At 46.9% G+C, this 14,538-nt stretch overlaps 1 protein-coding gene across 2 annotated transcripts in view; it reads right to left on the reverse strand.

The window, feature by feature from the left end:
• The window catches only part of LDB3 (LIM domain binding 3), a 117,203-nt gene that overhangs the window by 51,519 nt on the left and 51,146 nt on the right, over positions 1-14,538 (reverse strand). For both annotated transcript variants that reach the window (XM_043986714.1, XM_043986713.1), the window contains exons 5-6: positions 7,937-7,959; positions 5,023-5,226 (exon numbers count right to left, since the gene is read on the reverse strand). In XM_043986714.1, coding sequence (XP_043842649.1) covers positions 5,023-5,226; positions 7,937-7,959 — 227 coding nt within the window. The remainder of the gene's footprint in view (positions 1-5,022; positions 5,227-7,936; positions 7,960-14,538) is intronic.

The raw sequence follows: 14,538 nt of genomic DNA on the forward strand, positions 1-14,538 counted from the left end.
AAGAAAGATCTTAGGGCCTTGACTCACACTAGTCTAGATTGATGGCAGATAGTCTAGACTGAACTCAAAATGCCGCACAGCAGGGCAAGTGTGGGACTGGTCCTGTCAGGGCTAGGAAATCTCGTTTCTAGACTTGTAATCTGAGAGTAGTGTCTTTCAGTACTTTTTCAAGGTCACTTAGAATAGCACATCCCGGCTCTCACCCCTCTGGTCTCTTTGTTTCTTCTCATCTTTCATGGTTTGGTTTTACCTGTTAGGTTTTTACAGTCTGCCTAGCTTTTTGCTTTAAGGTTAAATAAATTGGACACTGAGAATTCTAAGGCATGAAGAATGAGCCCTCCACCCATTCAAAGACTCAAAAGACCCCTGAAGGCTCTAGACTGTTTTCACTGGGATCAAAGGCATTAACTGAGTCTCCAGGGGAGAAAAGTTGGGGAGCTGAAATTTTCAGCTAAACCCATGCTAATCTGTATCATTTGTGCTGGGAGGATTAGAACCATGCCAGGGAGTTAGACGTGTTTTTTGCCATATTGGAAGAGAGCAAGTTTGGAGAAGAGGAATATTGTGAACTATGCAGCACTGAGCTACTTAAAGAGATATCAAAAGATTGTAGTTCAGGAAAATAATTTGGATAGATCAACCACCGAGCTCCATGCAGCACCCCATGCCTACCTGTGGTTCAACTAAGGCAAGGCCCAACTCAAGGCAATGCTACTCAATTCAAATTAATCCTCAGTTCTCAGAGGCCTCTCACTAAGCTTCCAGACACAACTCAGTAAATGGTTTCCAAGCCACAGAACAAAAATATCCATTCTAATTGCAAGGGAATGTGGGGACCTTTGTACTGCGAGTGTTTTCTTACTCTCAGCAGAGGCCAGGGGCTTCCTCATTGAATCCCTTCCTCCGTATTCTCCTGGCTGATCTCCTACCCATCATTTGGAGTAGAGATCAGCTTCTCCAGAAAGTCTGCCTGAGCCTCTCACTCTGATCCCAGATGGTAAAGGACCTTTTGCCCCATCAGGTACTTTGGATGCACTTCCCATGGATTACTGTGGATTTTGGCTATCCGTAAATTTGTTAAACTCTCTTATTAAATTGTAAGATACTACACGCAATCGATGCTTAATAAATGTTCAATTGAATTGAAATGTGTCTGTCTCCCTCTGAAAAATGAAAGGGTTGTAATAGATGATGGGTGAGGTCACTTCCAGATGGTCATGGTAGTCCATTGGGTTTCCCTTCTGTTGACCTCACTGTGTTAGCTCCTTCAGAGCTCTCTCCCATAGGACAGCTTGGCCTCTAACAGGGGAAGACTCTAAAGGCACCTCCTTCCATCCAAAGACAACAACAAACTCAAAGAAAATGACAGGCTGCATCGTATCTGGACGCCCCTTTACAAGATAAGGACCCCCTCTGCCGGGGGAAACTCCCCTCACACAAGCTTGGCAACTGTCCCACCCTGCTAAGGGACAACCCCTGGAGGGACCCCAGATGGTGGCCTTCAACTCTACAGAGCCAACGGAAGGAGGCAGATATTCGCACAATTCTGTCGGTAAGACCAGCAGGCTGACGTGGGTCCAGCTCTGTGACGGAGTGGGGACAGAGCTGCTGGCCAAGACCTCGACTCTGTACTTGTCGTCGAACACACCCAACCAGATCCACACACGGTTACCCGATCACCCCAAAGGAACAGGCAGGCAGGCAGGCAGGCAGGCAGGCAGACAAATAGACAGACTTGGGGAGGGAGAAAGATGGATCTACTTACACAAGTGGTGATTCTCTGCCAGGAGGGAGATGAAAACCCAGCATTGAGTGAGTGGTTTCCATCAATAAAGAGAGGGGGTGTAGAGCACAGAACGGGGCAAGGTTAGTATCAGAAATGAGTTACAAGAGGAAGAAGTGAATAAAGAAAGGAGAGAAAAAAAAAGAAAATAAACATCAATGAGGAAAAAAAAAAACACAAGTTAATCAACACCAGCTATCCGAATTAAGCGCAGTAGGCAGCATCGTGGTTTAGGAGTCAAGGGATCTGGGTTCAAGTCCTGGTTTTTGATGCTCACTAGCCACACATTTTATGTTTTAATATATATATATATATATATATTTGCAAAAGGTAGCATGGCGTTACAGAAAGAACAGGAGACCTGGGTTCAAATCCCACCTAAGACACTGGCTGTGTTACCTAGGAAAAGGACAGCCTCTCAAAACCTCAGTGTCAGATGAATAAAATGGGGATGATGACAATAGCTGAAGTATCTACCTTGTAGGACTTCCGTGTGTGAAAAATACTTTGTAAACCTTAAAGTGTCATAGAAGAGTGCATTTTTGTTATTTCCCTTTGCTTTTGTTAGGGCTTTATTTCCTCATCTGCAAAATGAGAATAACAATCCCTGTACCACCTACCTTGCACGGTTATGAGAGAAAAGCTTTGCAAACCTTAAGGAGTTCTACAAGCCTCAAATTCCTCATCTGTAAAATGGGATAGTACCTGCCTCATAAAACCAAGAGGGTCCAATAAAGCAATGGATGGAAAACACTTAGTAAAGCCTCCTATGAATTCCGGTTCTCACTGGGAGCAGAATATTAGCTCTGGAGGGTTATGTGGAAAGGGAGGCGTGAGGCATTTTTCTCTCCCCACATGAACAGCCCCCCCAAAGGGAAGCCTTTCACATCAGCATTCAGCATAGGGGCTGGCACATCGTAGACACTTAAAAAATGCTTGTTGACTTGACCTGACCAAGACTTCCACCATCTTTCTGTGGCTCTATAGCTTTGGAGTCCCCTGAGGCTGAGAAAGGGAAAAAAAGACTTGATGGAAGGAAGGCAGGGAGCTGTTAGTGCCCATTCATGGTTTAATAGAGATGTGTCAAGTTCAAAGGGCAAGCCTTGAATTCCGAGGTACAATGGAAACTAGGAAAGGAGTTAGAGACCAATGTTTCAGTCCTGGCCCTGACCCTTGGCAACTGTGTCACCTTGGACAAGCTACTTTCTCTCTCTCTGTCTGTGTCCCATGCTGTGAAATAAATCGGTGGTTAAATTGGATGATGCCTGAGATCCCTCCCGTGATTCCCTCAATTAGGCTCAAGATTTCTGCTAAGAATATTTCTTCTGCTCCCCCTCCCTCAGGCATGTCCAGACCCCCCCCCCCCACCCCGCACCACACACATACCATATATATAGGGTTTGGTGCCACATAAAGTGTCCTGGATAATGTTGGTGGGGAATGGGGAAGAGAGGTGAGAAAATGGGTTGTTGTTTTTTTTTTTTTTTTTGGCCCCCTCTACTGTCCCTTCCCCTACATGTTTTTTTTGAGTTGAAATATATGGAACCAACATTTAACAATTCTCTCTTTTGATTCGTAGGGATAGTAGGGTATGCTACTGTCCAGTATAGGATAGAGACCTAGCCCCCTTGCCTCGCCCCCCACAAGAGGAATCGTCCAATTTTGAAAATTCACATACTAATCAACTTTTGGATGGTTGGATGGAAAACCATTCCAAGAATGCAGAGAGTCCATTCTCAGGGTCTCACAAAAAGGAATCTAGGCACAAGAGAGGTTTGGGGTATTATCTTGTTCTGTTGTTTCTCCTTTGTTGTACATCACTTATTGCACCACCAGCCTACTGGTGTTGAGCCTGCTTTTCAAAATTATTTTTATTGCTACTTGGGGTAATTGGTCATTGCTCACAGCTCTGATCTCAGTTGGAAACCCCCTGACCTGTACTCTATTTTCAGAGCTGCCTTCCTACTCTTGATCTTAGCCCAAAGAGGTTGAGAATTGAGGCTGCAGGTTACTTTCCATCTAAAGTGTGTAAAAAAGAGCAAATAAAAGAAAGGAAAAGAGAAAACTGTACTTAGGCATTGCCAAAGTCCCACAGAGAATGGGAGAGCTTCCGGCAAGTTCTCCGAGATGATCTAGCTCTGGTCCTGGGATTTTGTCCCTTCCATTATGTCCCCCTCCTCCAAATTAAAAATCTGCAGGAATTTCTCCTCTAAGACAACAATCAGAGCTACAAGAAAACATTTGGAATCAACACCCTAACAAGCTGGTCTTGTCTCTTAGGAGTTTGGGATCGAGACTAACCAAGTTATGAGCTACTTTGGGATGTCCCCATTATATCCCCTGCCCCTGTTAGCAGGAAACCAAATGGTTTCTCCTTTGATTTCTAAGACAGTCTTCCCTGGAGTTTTTCCACAACCCTCCTAGAGAAAAACCAAAGATTGTGAAAAGTCGTGAGTGAAAAGCCCCAGCCCGGTGACCCCAAAGGATTTACACAAGGGCTTCCTGTTAACCTTTTTCCTCTTCTCTCATTCTCTTTTTTTCTCCTGTTGTCTGCTGACACTACCAAGATATCCAGAGAAAGGACAGGCTTGTTTTAGATGGTCCTGTGGCCCAATGGGAAGAAGCCAGAGCCAGGAGACAGACATATAATGATTCTTTTCCTGATTGCCATCTACAGGGGACATGGACTCACCCTGACCAAATAGTGCTTGGTTAGCCAACCATAGACCCTTTCTGGAAAGGGAGGTAACTGAAGGGACCGTCTGTCACTCATGAAACCCTGTCAATGATCATGGGCTCCGTATGAAGATGCTGTTTGTGGCGTGGAGGAAGAGGCCAAGATGCTATTTTCCCCAGCGGTATTTGGGCTCACAAATGGCCACCTGGTCAGGTCCTTTTAGTGTGGCCTCTGCAATTGGCTCGTACTTCTCAGCATATTGGGAAGACCCATCTGCCTTCCCTTCTGTGTCCCCTTTGCCAGGCACGTTTCCTGGGGGTGACTTCTGTAGCTGACCTTGGTCAAATGACTTAACCTCTTTGGACCTCAGTTTCTTCATCCGTAAAATAATAGGTTGGTTCTGAGTGCCCTTCCAGTCCTAGGGCCATGATCCTCCAGTGCCCTTCAGGCACAAAGTCTTCTGAGGCCTGTTCCAGGCAAAGGCACAGGAGGAGGACCTTAGGCCAGGAAAGGGGACAGGTGCCCCCCCAGGCACAGGCACAGTGGGGGGTCAGGGTCTTACCCGCTGAACTCGCTGCCCTGAGCTTGGGCCTGGCCGGCAATGGCATCCATGATGGCGTCCTGGGAGTACATGCTGATGGGCGTGTTGTACTGGGCGTGGATGATGGTGGCCTTGCCCCCAAGCCCCTTGACCTCGATGGGCTTGTGGGTTGACAGGGCAGAGTCCTTCAGGGCATTGGGATTGAAACGTTCCTGGTACTCTGCACTGGGGGTGGGGAAGGGGAAAAGAGAACAAGGGGGTAGGGAGTGACAAGGTGGGGTGGGAGGGAGGCAGAGAACACGATGCAAAGGAGGAAGGACAGAGGATCTCGCATTAGATAGGAAATAAAGAAAGGGTCATGAGCCAGCTGATGAGAGGTATCTTACAAAGCAAAGGCCCCCAGACTGAGCGGCAACGGCTCAACTAACTGGGCTTGGTCATGGAGTGGGGTCAGAATGAGGAAGGGGAGGACAGAAGCTCCCACCTTACAGCTAGAATGGTTCTCACCAGCTGAGAGCGGGCATCTTAACAGGTGCACGCCCAGCTCCTGCTACGCAGTAAGCATTTAATAAATGCTTGTGAATTGAATGAATTGAATCGAATCAGATCTACCTTGGGGTTGGGTTCGTCTTGGTTGCTACCGGCCTTCTTAGCTTGATTCCAAGGGAAGGAATCCTTGAATACCACCTACTCTTAAGGGCTAATTGTCCTAGAATTGAACCGGACGCCCTCATGGGATAAGCCTGGAGAGGCTGTGGGTGCTGGTAGGGTTCCTATGCCTGTAGGGCTCTGTCAGATATCTCACTTTGCACAGACCTGGCATCAGAGATGGGTCAGGATGAGGGAGAGAACACAGACCACTCATGTGGAGACAGACAGAGAGACAGACAGAAGAGCAGACAGACTCAGCCCAATCCATGCCATCCAAGGCCCAGAAGCAAAGAGCATTCCTGCCATGTCCTATATTGGAGAAATGGGGGCTCCACTGTCCACAGCGGGAGTGGCCCCGATCTTCAATCCCCCAGCATTCTCTGTCATCTGAGAGTTTCTTCAGCCGTGAAGTTTTGGGGGGGTTGTTGTGTTTCTCTTGGCTCCTTCTGGGGATCCTTTTTGTTTCTCTGACAAGGACCCTCCGTGCAGACTAGAGCAAAGCCCCTCTCTGTGTAGCAGGCAGCAAGCAGCTGAGTCCAGCCCCACGTTCCCACAGGCCAGATCCCACCCCCACCCCCCAGCTTTTACTCTCCAGAAGGCCCAGTGTGGCTCTCTGGTTTGTGGTCTAGGAATGAGTATGTACTCCATCAAGGCTGCTTGTACTTGGAGCTTCTCCCCCCGGAGCCCAGCCTCTGATGTTGGCTGGCCATGGGCCTGGGGATAGCGGACTTTGTGGGAGGGAGGCATTCGGGGACATGTGGCACAACTTGGCCAAGAATCCATGGAAGGGATGGGATTTCTGGAATAAGTGAGCGAGTCTGACTCCTAGCAGCCAGAAGAAGGAAGAAGGCCTGATTCTGAGAAGAGGAAATTTAGGTGGGGGTCTAAGGGAAGATGGAGCCCAACCAAAATAACCAATAACACAGTCAACAATATGAATAGCTGCTCCCTCCCGAAGCCAGCCAGGCATGGCAGAGACACAGCAGGAAATAGTCCCGTGCGAGCCACCCTCCAAACTGCACACAGAACACTGTAACTCAGACTTGTTCTATCACACAGGGAAACATTCACATATGGATAAGGATGTGTGTGTGTGTGTGTGTGTACAGGACAATGGGAATATTGTGTATTATGTATGCATGTATATATATATATATATATGTATATGAGTGCACACATGCCCATGTAGAAAAAGTATATGATGTGTGTATATGTATACATGAGGTCCTATGGGTGCTTTAAATGTAAATCATATGTACATGCATATGAATTAGTACATCGATTTCTGAAGTGTTTGTGTGTCTATATGAGTGAACAGAAATGTATGTACACATGCATGGAATTGTGTCTATAGGATATAATTGATGTGTGATATATGTATACAAGGATGATGTGTGTACATATGCATGGGATTGTGTCTATAGGTATGTGTTTGATGTATTACATATATACATGAATGATGCATGTATACATGTATGTGATTGAGTCCATAGGTATATAATTGATTTATGATGTGTGTATAAATGAATGCTGTGTATACAGCTTTATGTGATTGTGTCTACAGTCATGTGGTTAATGTACAATGTGTGTATACATGGATGATGTATGTGCACACTGTGTTATTGTGTCTATAGGCATATAATTGACTGTCATGCACATGTATATATTACATATATAATAGGCATATATAATGTGGGCATGTGTACATATGATAGCCATATGTAATATACAATAATGTATGATGTGTATACATGGATGCTGAGTGCACACACGTATGTGATTATGTCTTTGTGTATGTGATTTATGCATGGTGTATTATGTATGATGTGTTATCATGTATATGATGGTATCTATAGGTATATTATTAACATATGATTTTATACATGGATGATACATGTACACATGCATGCAATTGTGTCTATAGACATATAATTGATTGTCATATATGTATACATGGATTATGTATGTCCACATGCATGGAATTATGCCTATAGGTACATAACTGAAAATATGCATAGGTGTCTGTGGCATGTGTCTGCACACAGACATGTGTGTTTCTGTGTGAGCATACACATACCCATGTTTGTGTCTATTTGTGTACAGTATGCACAGTTACACAAACACATCTATACATAACACGTCTGCTCACATACACGTACACATTTTTGTTCAATCCTGTCACATAAGGACATGCAAATACCCCCAATATGTGTATATGGGTTTTCACGTGCACAGAGCCACACGCATACATGCTTTCACACGCACACTTCAATTCAATACTAACTTGGCAGGAGAGTTGGCTATAACCTGGGGGAAAGAACAGACAGAAGAGAGAAATCAGAGTAAGATCTAGGTCAGTTCTGGAGTGATTGCTGTGACCAAGAGAGATTGAGTCCAGAAACCCCAGGGGGCTTCAGAAGGGAGGCCCAGAAGCCAGGCTTGATTCTGGGACCCAGCTGATGCTAGGCCATCCTGAGCGTTGGTGGAGAATTGGCCTAGGGGCTGTGATGTGGGACAACAGTCTTCATCTCTCCACCTTCAACCAGGCCTGCCCCCTTTATCCCTAGAGAAGGCCCCATCCCTCAGTTCATTGGGCAAAGATGGACCAACAACTCTGAGGTGGAATTGGGGGGAATGGGATGTGGATAGCAAGGGGCTAAAGCAAGCCAGGGAACCTCGACCAGCTGTCATAGGCCCCCACTGGGCCCAGAGCCATGAGGTGAGATGAGGTGGTCCCTTTCATACCTCTCTGGATAGATCAAACAACCCATCTCTTCCCCCATCCCCAAACCTGTAATATCTTTAGAAGGCCCTTCCACATAAGTTCCAACCAGAGACTGAGCTCCCAGGGAGGATCTCAGAAGGTCTGGGATCTGTAGACTACAGAGAGTCATCATCATCATCATCATCATCATCATCATCATCATCATAATAATCTCTCACATTTCTATAGCATTTGGTTTACATCACACTTTATAGACATTATCTCATTAGATGTTCTTTCTTTCGACAACCCTGTGAGGCTGCTATGACAAATATGACACCCATTTTATAGATGAGGAAACTCAGTTTCAGAGAGGTTAAGTGACTAGGCCTTGGCCATACAGCAGATAAGAGGTAGGATTCGAACCCAGATCCAAAACCATAACTAGGGCAAGGATAACTAGGCTTTTCCCCAAGGCACCAGCATGTGGCATTTAGAGTCAACAATCCCCACATTCAGTGAGCAGGTAGAAACAGCTAAGAATAATACAGGAATAATGAGTTTAAATGGGAAGCTGCCATACGGAGGCCTTCTTCACCTCCTGCATCCTGTGCGAGTCCCCCCCACCTCCTCCTTCCTGGCCCACCGCCTTTCCTCCCCAAACAGAGGCTGGACCAGATGAGATCACCCCAGCACTGTCTCTCCACGATCCTCACTCCTCAGATCAATAGGCCTCTAGACAAATAAACGGAGTTGGCCACAAGCCAGGTGGGCAGCAAGCGTGCTAAGACCCGCCTCCCTTCCTCCTGCTTCCCCTCCCCTCCCTCCTCCCACCCACTCAAAGCCTTAGTTTGAGAATTCCAACTGATACATTTACTTTTTCTCAGTCAATCATCTGGAGGACACATTCATTCAAAAGAGAAGACATTTAATCCAAGTAAGAAATCCCGGGGAAGCTAGGTGGCGCAGTGGATGGAGCACCGGCCCTGGAGTCAGGAGGACCTGAGTTCAGATCCAGCCTCAGACACTTTACACTCGCTGGCTGTGTGACTCTGGGCAAGTCACTTGGCCCCAATTGCCTCACTAAAAAAAGAAAAATATCCCCCAGAGAACACAAGGGATGCATCGAGTGTGTAAAGGGCACTGTGGGGCCTGGTGTCTTCTCAGGTGAGCTAAGCTCCCTACCCTCTGCCTCCTCTTCTACCTACCATCATACAATCGGGCAAGTTCCCTCTCTCAGGTCCTGGGAAGAATCTGCCTATATAGGAGGAGCCAGAAGAACTTGGAGATCAACCACCTAGCATTTCACCATCTGATCAGAAAAATGAGTCCCAAAGACACTGTGACTTCAGGATCACACAGGTAGGTAATGAGGAGCTGAACTGAAATTTCAACCTGTGGCTTCAAATGTTTCACCCTTTCCACTCTTTCTCTTTCCAGTCCTTAATGTGTAAAGATAGTGTTGGTGGTGAGGACACTGTCATAGGATGGGGATAAATCTTAAAGAAGCTAGAGAAGGGTGGGGTGGGGTGGTTTATTAGGCTTCCTCTGTCCAAACTCCAGGGATGTTTCTTGTATTCCTATCTTGGCAATGCGGACAGTGGAATAGGGAGAGAGAGAGAAGAGGAGAGGAGAGGAGAGGAGAGGAGAGGAGAGGAGAGGAGAGAGGAGAGGAGAGGAGAGGCGAGGAGAGGAGAGGAGAGGAGAGGAGAGGAGAGGAGAGGAGAGGAGAGGAGAGGAGAGGAGAGGAGAGGAGAGGAGAGGAGAGGAGAGGAGAGGAGAGGAGAGGAGAGGAGAGGAGAGGAAGGAAGGAAGAAGAGAAAGAGAAAGAAAGAGAGAGAAGCAGAGAGAGAGCAGCAGCAGCGGCAGTCCCTAGTCACAGCAGAGCAGGCCCTGTATATAGGCAGGACAGGCCGTAGCCTAAATGGTACAATCTGGAGGGGTTGTCTTAAAATATCTCCTTCCACATGTCACTGTTACTTAAATTAGAATCACGGGGGAGGGGGGAGGACGGATGAGCTCCTCAGACGGGGGTCATCTAGTCCAACCCCTTCCAGAAGCTTCTACAACACTCGGCACCAGTACTCATCCAATTTTTGCTTTAGTTCTACTAGCAATGGGGAACTCACTACCTCCCACGGTAGATCAAAGGCCAGAGGCTCCTGGCTATGGAGCTGCAAGGGCCCCCAGAGGCCACTGAGTCTGACTCTTTCATTTTACGGAATAGGACAATGAGGACCCGGGAAGCAAAGGGAGAAAGCATCAGAAATGAGATTTGAAGCCAGAGCCTCTGATTCCAAAGCCTGAGTTCTTTCTAGTGTAGCATACTACCTCCTGTTTTACAAATGAGACAACTGAAGGGAAGTGGGCTCTTTCCACTAAATCGATGCTGCCTTCTTTGGTTTATCCGTTATTATTCATTCCTGTCCATTCTGGACTCCTTTTTGGTAAAAACCTCCCTGAGAGGGCCAAGTCACTCCATCATCTCAAGATCAATTAATTTAGCAGGAATTAAAAAGGGTGGAAGGGGGAAGAAATGAAGGGCAGAGAGGATACTCTGATGAGAAACACTGGTGCCTTCCTAGTTTTGGGGGGGCCCTGAACCCTTGTGTGTAGGGAGGAGCTCCTGGAGACAGCCCTGCCTGATAAGGCTCTCCCTGCCCATCCATGCCACTTGGAATGTGACCGTTAATCAAGGTCCCACCCAGTTTCCTAGGCCCAGGTGCTGATTTCTCACTGGCGGCTCTGTTTGATATCCGATCACCAGGGAGCCAAACCGTTTGGTTTCATCCTCTCCCTGGCACCGGTCCCCTAAGATGTCCCCAGACACTCTGAGTCAAGAAAATTCCATCTGCCCTCTGAACCCTGGATGAGACCAAAAATATCCACAAGCTGAGATATTTTGGGAAGGAGCTGTGGTCCCTTTCCCATTTTAGGTGTGTACTGGGCATGGAGCATCTGATCCTTGGAAACACTTGGTCAGCACTTTGGCCTCCAAAGGAGACAGCAAAGCCCCTTCCCCTCAGACCGCACATCCGGTTCCCCTCCTCTGCTCCATCACCCTGAAATAGCCAAGCAGGATTCTGGAGCATTGGAGAGGATACCCTGCTACTCTACCACCTCCAGTGTGACGCCCCTCCCCTTCCCCTGGTCCAATTCACCAGGGTTAGGCTCAAGGCTAGACCAGAGCTAACACGTTTATACCAATTTCTTAGCCACCTGCAAGATTCCCTAACTATAGAAATGAGAAGTAGTTACTAATTCTGCAGCCTAGGAAGGGTAAGTGTCTCGCCCACGGTCACACGGTTCAGAAGTATCACTGGTGGGATGCAATCTCTTATCGTCTGATTCCAGAGATGGGCCTTTTCCCATTGTAAGCGCCTTGAAGAAATGTATCATCATTGCCTTGAACGGCATCTGGTCCATGGTTGGCTCTTAATAAATGCCTGTTGACTGATGAGTGGATCCCATCTCAACCTGTAGAGTGAGCTCTCTCATGGACCCCAAAGGAATTTCTACCCCAAGAAATCCCTCGCTCCCAAGAAATCATCAATCGATAAGCAGTTATTTGTGCTAGGGCTCGGGTTACAAACACTAGAATGAAGGATCTCTCACACGAACATTGCAGTCCACCCCCATGCTGGGGCACTTGTCATTCTATCATCCCTAGTTCCCCCAGACATCCCCACTGAATGTGTGGATGTGTTTTGGGATGGGGAGGGAGGCTGCCACCATTCCCCAGTAATTCTTTACTTTGCTATTTAACTCCTCCTTTCCCCAGAGAAAGAATTTCACTTTGAAATCTTTTTTTTTTTTTAAATGAGGCAATTGGGGTTAAGTGACTTGCCCAGGGTCACACAGCTAGTAAGTGTTAAGTGTCTGAGTCCAGATTTGAACTCAGGTCCTCCTGACTCCAGGGCCCGTGCTCTATCCACTGCGCCACCTAGCTGCCCTGAGAAAAGAATTTCAAAAGTGGCAAATCCCATGATGTTCCAGCCCCTTCAAATATTAGAGTGATTCAACCCCATTGTTCACACTCTTGGACCAACGGCTATGACTGATGTTGTTTCCATAGGCACCGAGCAACTAGCCGATCCCTGGAGAGGAAGAGGAGGTCTTTCAGTAACCCCTCAGACTATGGTCAGCTACCCACAGCTCCTCATCCCTACTTCTCTCCATTCACAGCTCTCCCCTAGGCTAGGGCTGCAAGGAACACAACAATTCCTGCTAACAAATAACTTTCAGCAAAAAAAAAGAAAAAAAGCACAGGCTCTGGGTTCAAATCCCATCTCTCAAGTTCACTACTTTGCCTGCTCTTCTCTCTTCAGCTCCTCTCTGGAAGCTGAAAGGCCTAAAAGAAATATGATCCAAACACCAAGACATAAGCTAAGCACTGTGTTTTCACATGTCTTTGTAGCCCCAGCACTTATCACAGTGCTTAGGGAGCACTTAATAAATGCTTGCTTGCTGACTGACTGACACTGACTAGACCAGACTACTCTAGCCCTGTTCCCAGCAAGAGATGAGCACTATCTCAGGTAAAAGAGCAGTTAGACCTTTGGGATGGACTCCTCAGGGCCCAGAGTCCATTTGGAATTCTTTCTTGCCAGCACCATCCCTCTTAAGAAAAGCCTGGGTGGGGTGGGGGTGGGGGGGCAGCTAGGTGGTGCAGTGGATAGAGCACCGCCCCTGGATTCAGGAGGACCTGAGTTCAAATCCGGCCTCAGACATTTAATACTTACTAGCTGTGTGGCTCTGGGCAAGTCACTTAACCCCAATTGCCTCACCAAAAAAAAAAAAAAAGAAAGAAAGAAAAGCCTGGGAGCTCCATCGTCCTTTCTCCCCAGGCTTGTGGTCAGACTATCCATGAATCTGGTTTTGTGTTCATTAAGCACCTACTATGTGCTAAGCCTTGGAGATACATGGATAAAAAGGAAAACAGACTTTCTGAATCACCACTATCCCTCTTTACTGCAGTCCAACCTGCAAACCTGCAAGGGTCCCAGTGACCTCCCTGCTGCCAGATGTCAGGAAGAGCCTGAGAGTTGGGCCAGAGAGAAGCCAAAACGTGACTGAAAAAGAAAAAGGAGCAGCTGAGGATGAAAGTTCCCTTCCTTGTGATGTTTCCCCTGCATGGTCCCTACCACAAGAATGATCTTCTTCCTAAAACATTACTTTTATAAGGTCTCTTCCTTTAGCAGAGGGAAAGCACGAGCGGATATTCAAATAACCGAAGCCCCAGGAAGTCTTCTTCTAGCCAGGTGGGCCCTAGTTTACTCCTAGTACTATACAACCCATTTCTCCCTCTTAGAATCATAGCTTCAGAGTTAGAAGAGACCTTAGAGACCACCAGAACCTCTGCCTCATTTTACAATTGAGGAATTTGAGGCATCAAGAGGCTAGATGCCTTGCCCAGGGTTTTGAACTCAGGTTTTCCTCATTCGAACTCCAATATCTCACACTATCCCTCCTCCAGACATGTTTCTTCTTTCTGGCTTAAGGATATGTATACAAGCCTTCCTCTTCAATATACACAGTTATTTCAACACCCTTTAGTCAAATCTGTTGCTTTTGGGAAAGGGATAATTTGTCGGGCTAAGCCAGACCTCCTTTGCCTATCATCCAAGGCCGTCCATAATTCAGCTCCAACTTCCCTTTCTGGGTTTATGTCCCACAACACCCCGACAGGAGCCCTCAACTCCTTCATGATTTCCTACAAATGACATATCTATACTGATTTGTGACATTTCCCCAACCTGAAGTGTCTTCCTCCCTCCTTCTCCCCCTTTTGCTAACTGAGGGCCTGCAGCATTGCTTACTGGTCAGAGCAAGGAGCTGGGGTAGCTATACCTACCGCTTAGCTGAGTTATCCTGGGTCCAGGCAGAGCCTGAGATGACTTACTGACACCCTTTACAACATTTTCCTCTGACCTACTCTGGGCTGACTGCTTTGGACCATGGTTAATCTGAGAACTTCCTAACTCTTGCCCTTTGGATTTGTTCTCCTCCTGAACCCTTGTTTGAGTTGGCCTGGTTTGTTACCCTCTCAGATTATACTTTTTCCCCCCCAGAATGGTACTCTCCTTTGTTTTAGTTTTGGTTTTTATTTTTAATTAGACAATGCAATAGGGAGTTCTCAGTGATCAGCTCCCTCTACTAATGCAGGTAGAGAGTTGTCTAAG

This window comes from Dromiciops gliroides, chromosome 2 (genome assembly GCF_019393635.1).
Source record: "Dromiciops gliroides isolate mDroGli1 chromosome 2, mDroGli1.pri, whole genome shotgun sequence".
NCBI lineage: Eukaryota > Metazoa > Chordata > Mammalia > Microbiotheria > Microbiotheriidae > Dromiciops > Dromiciops gliroides.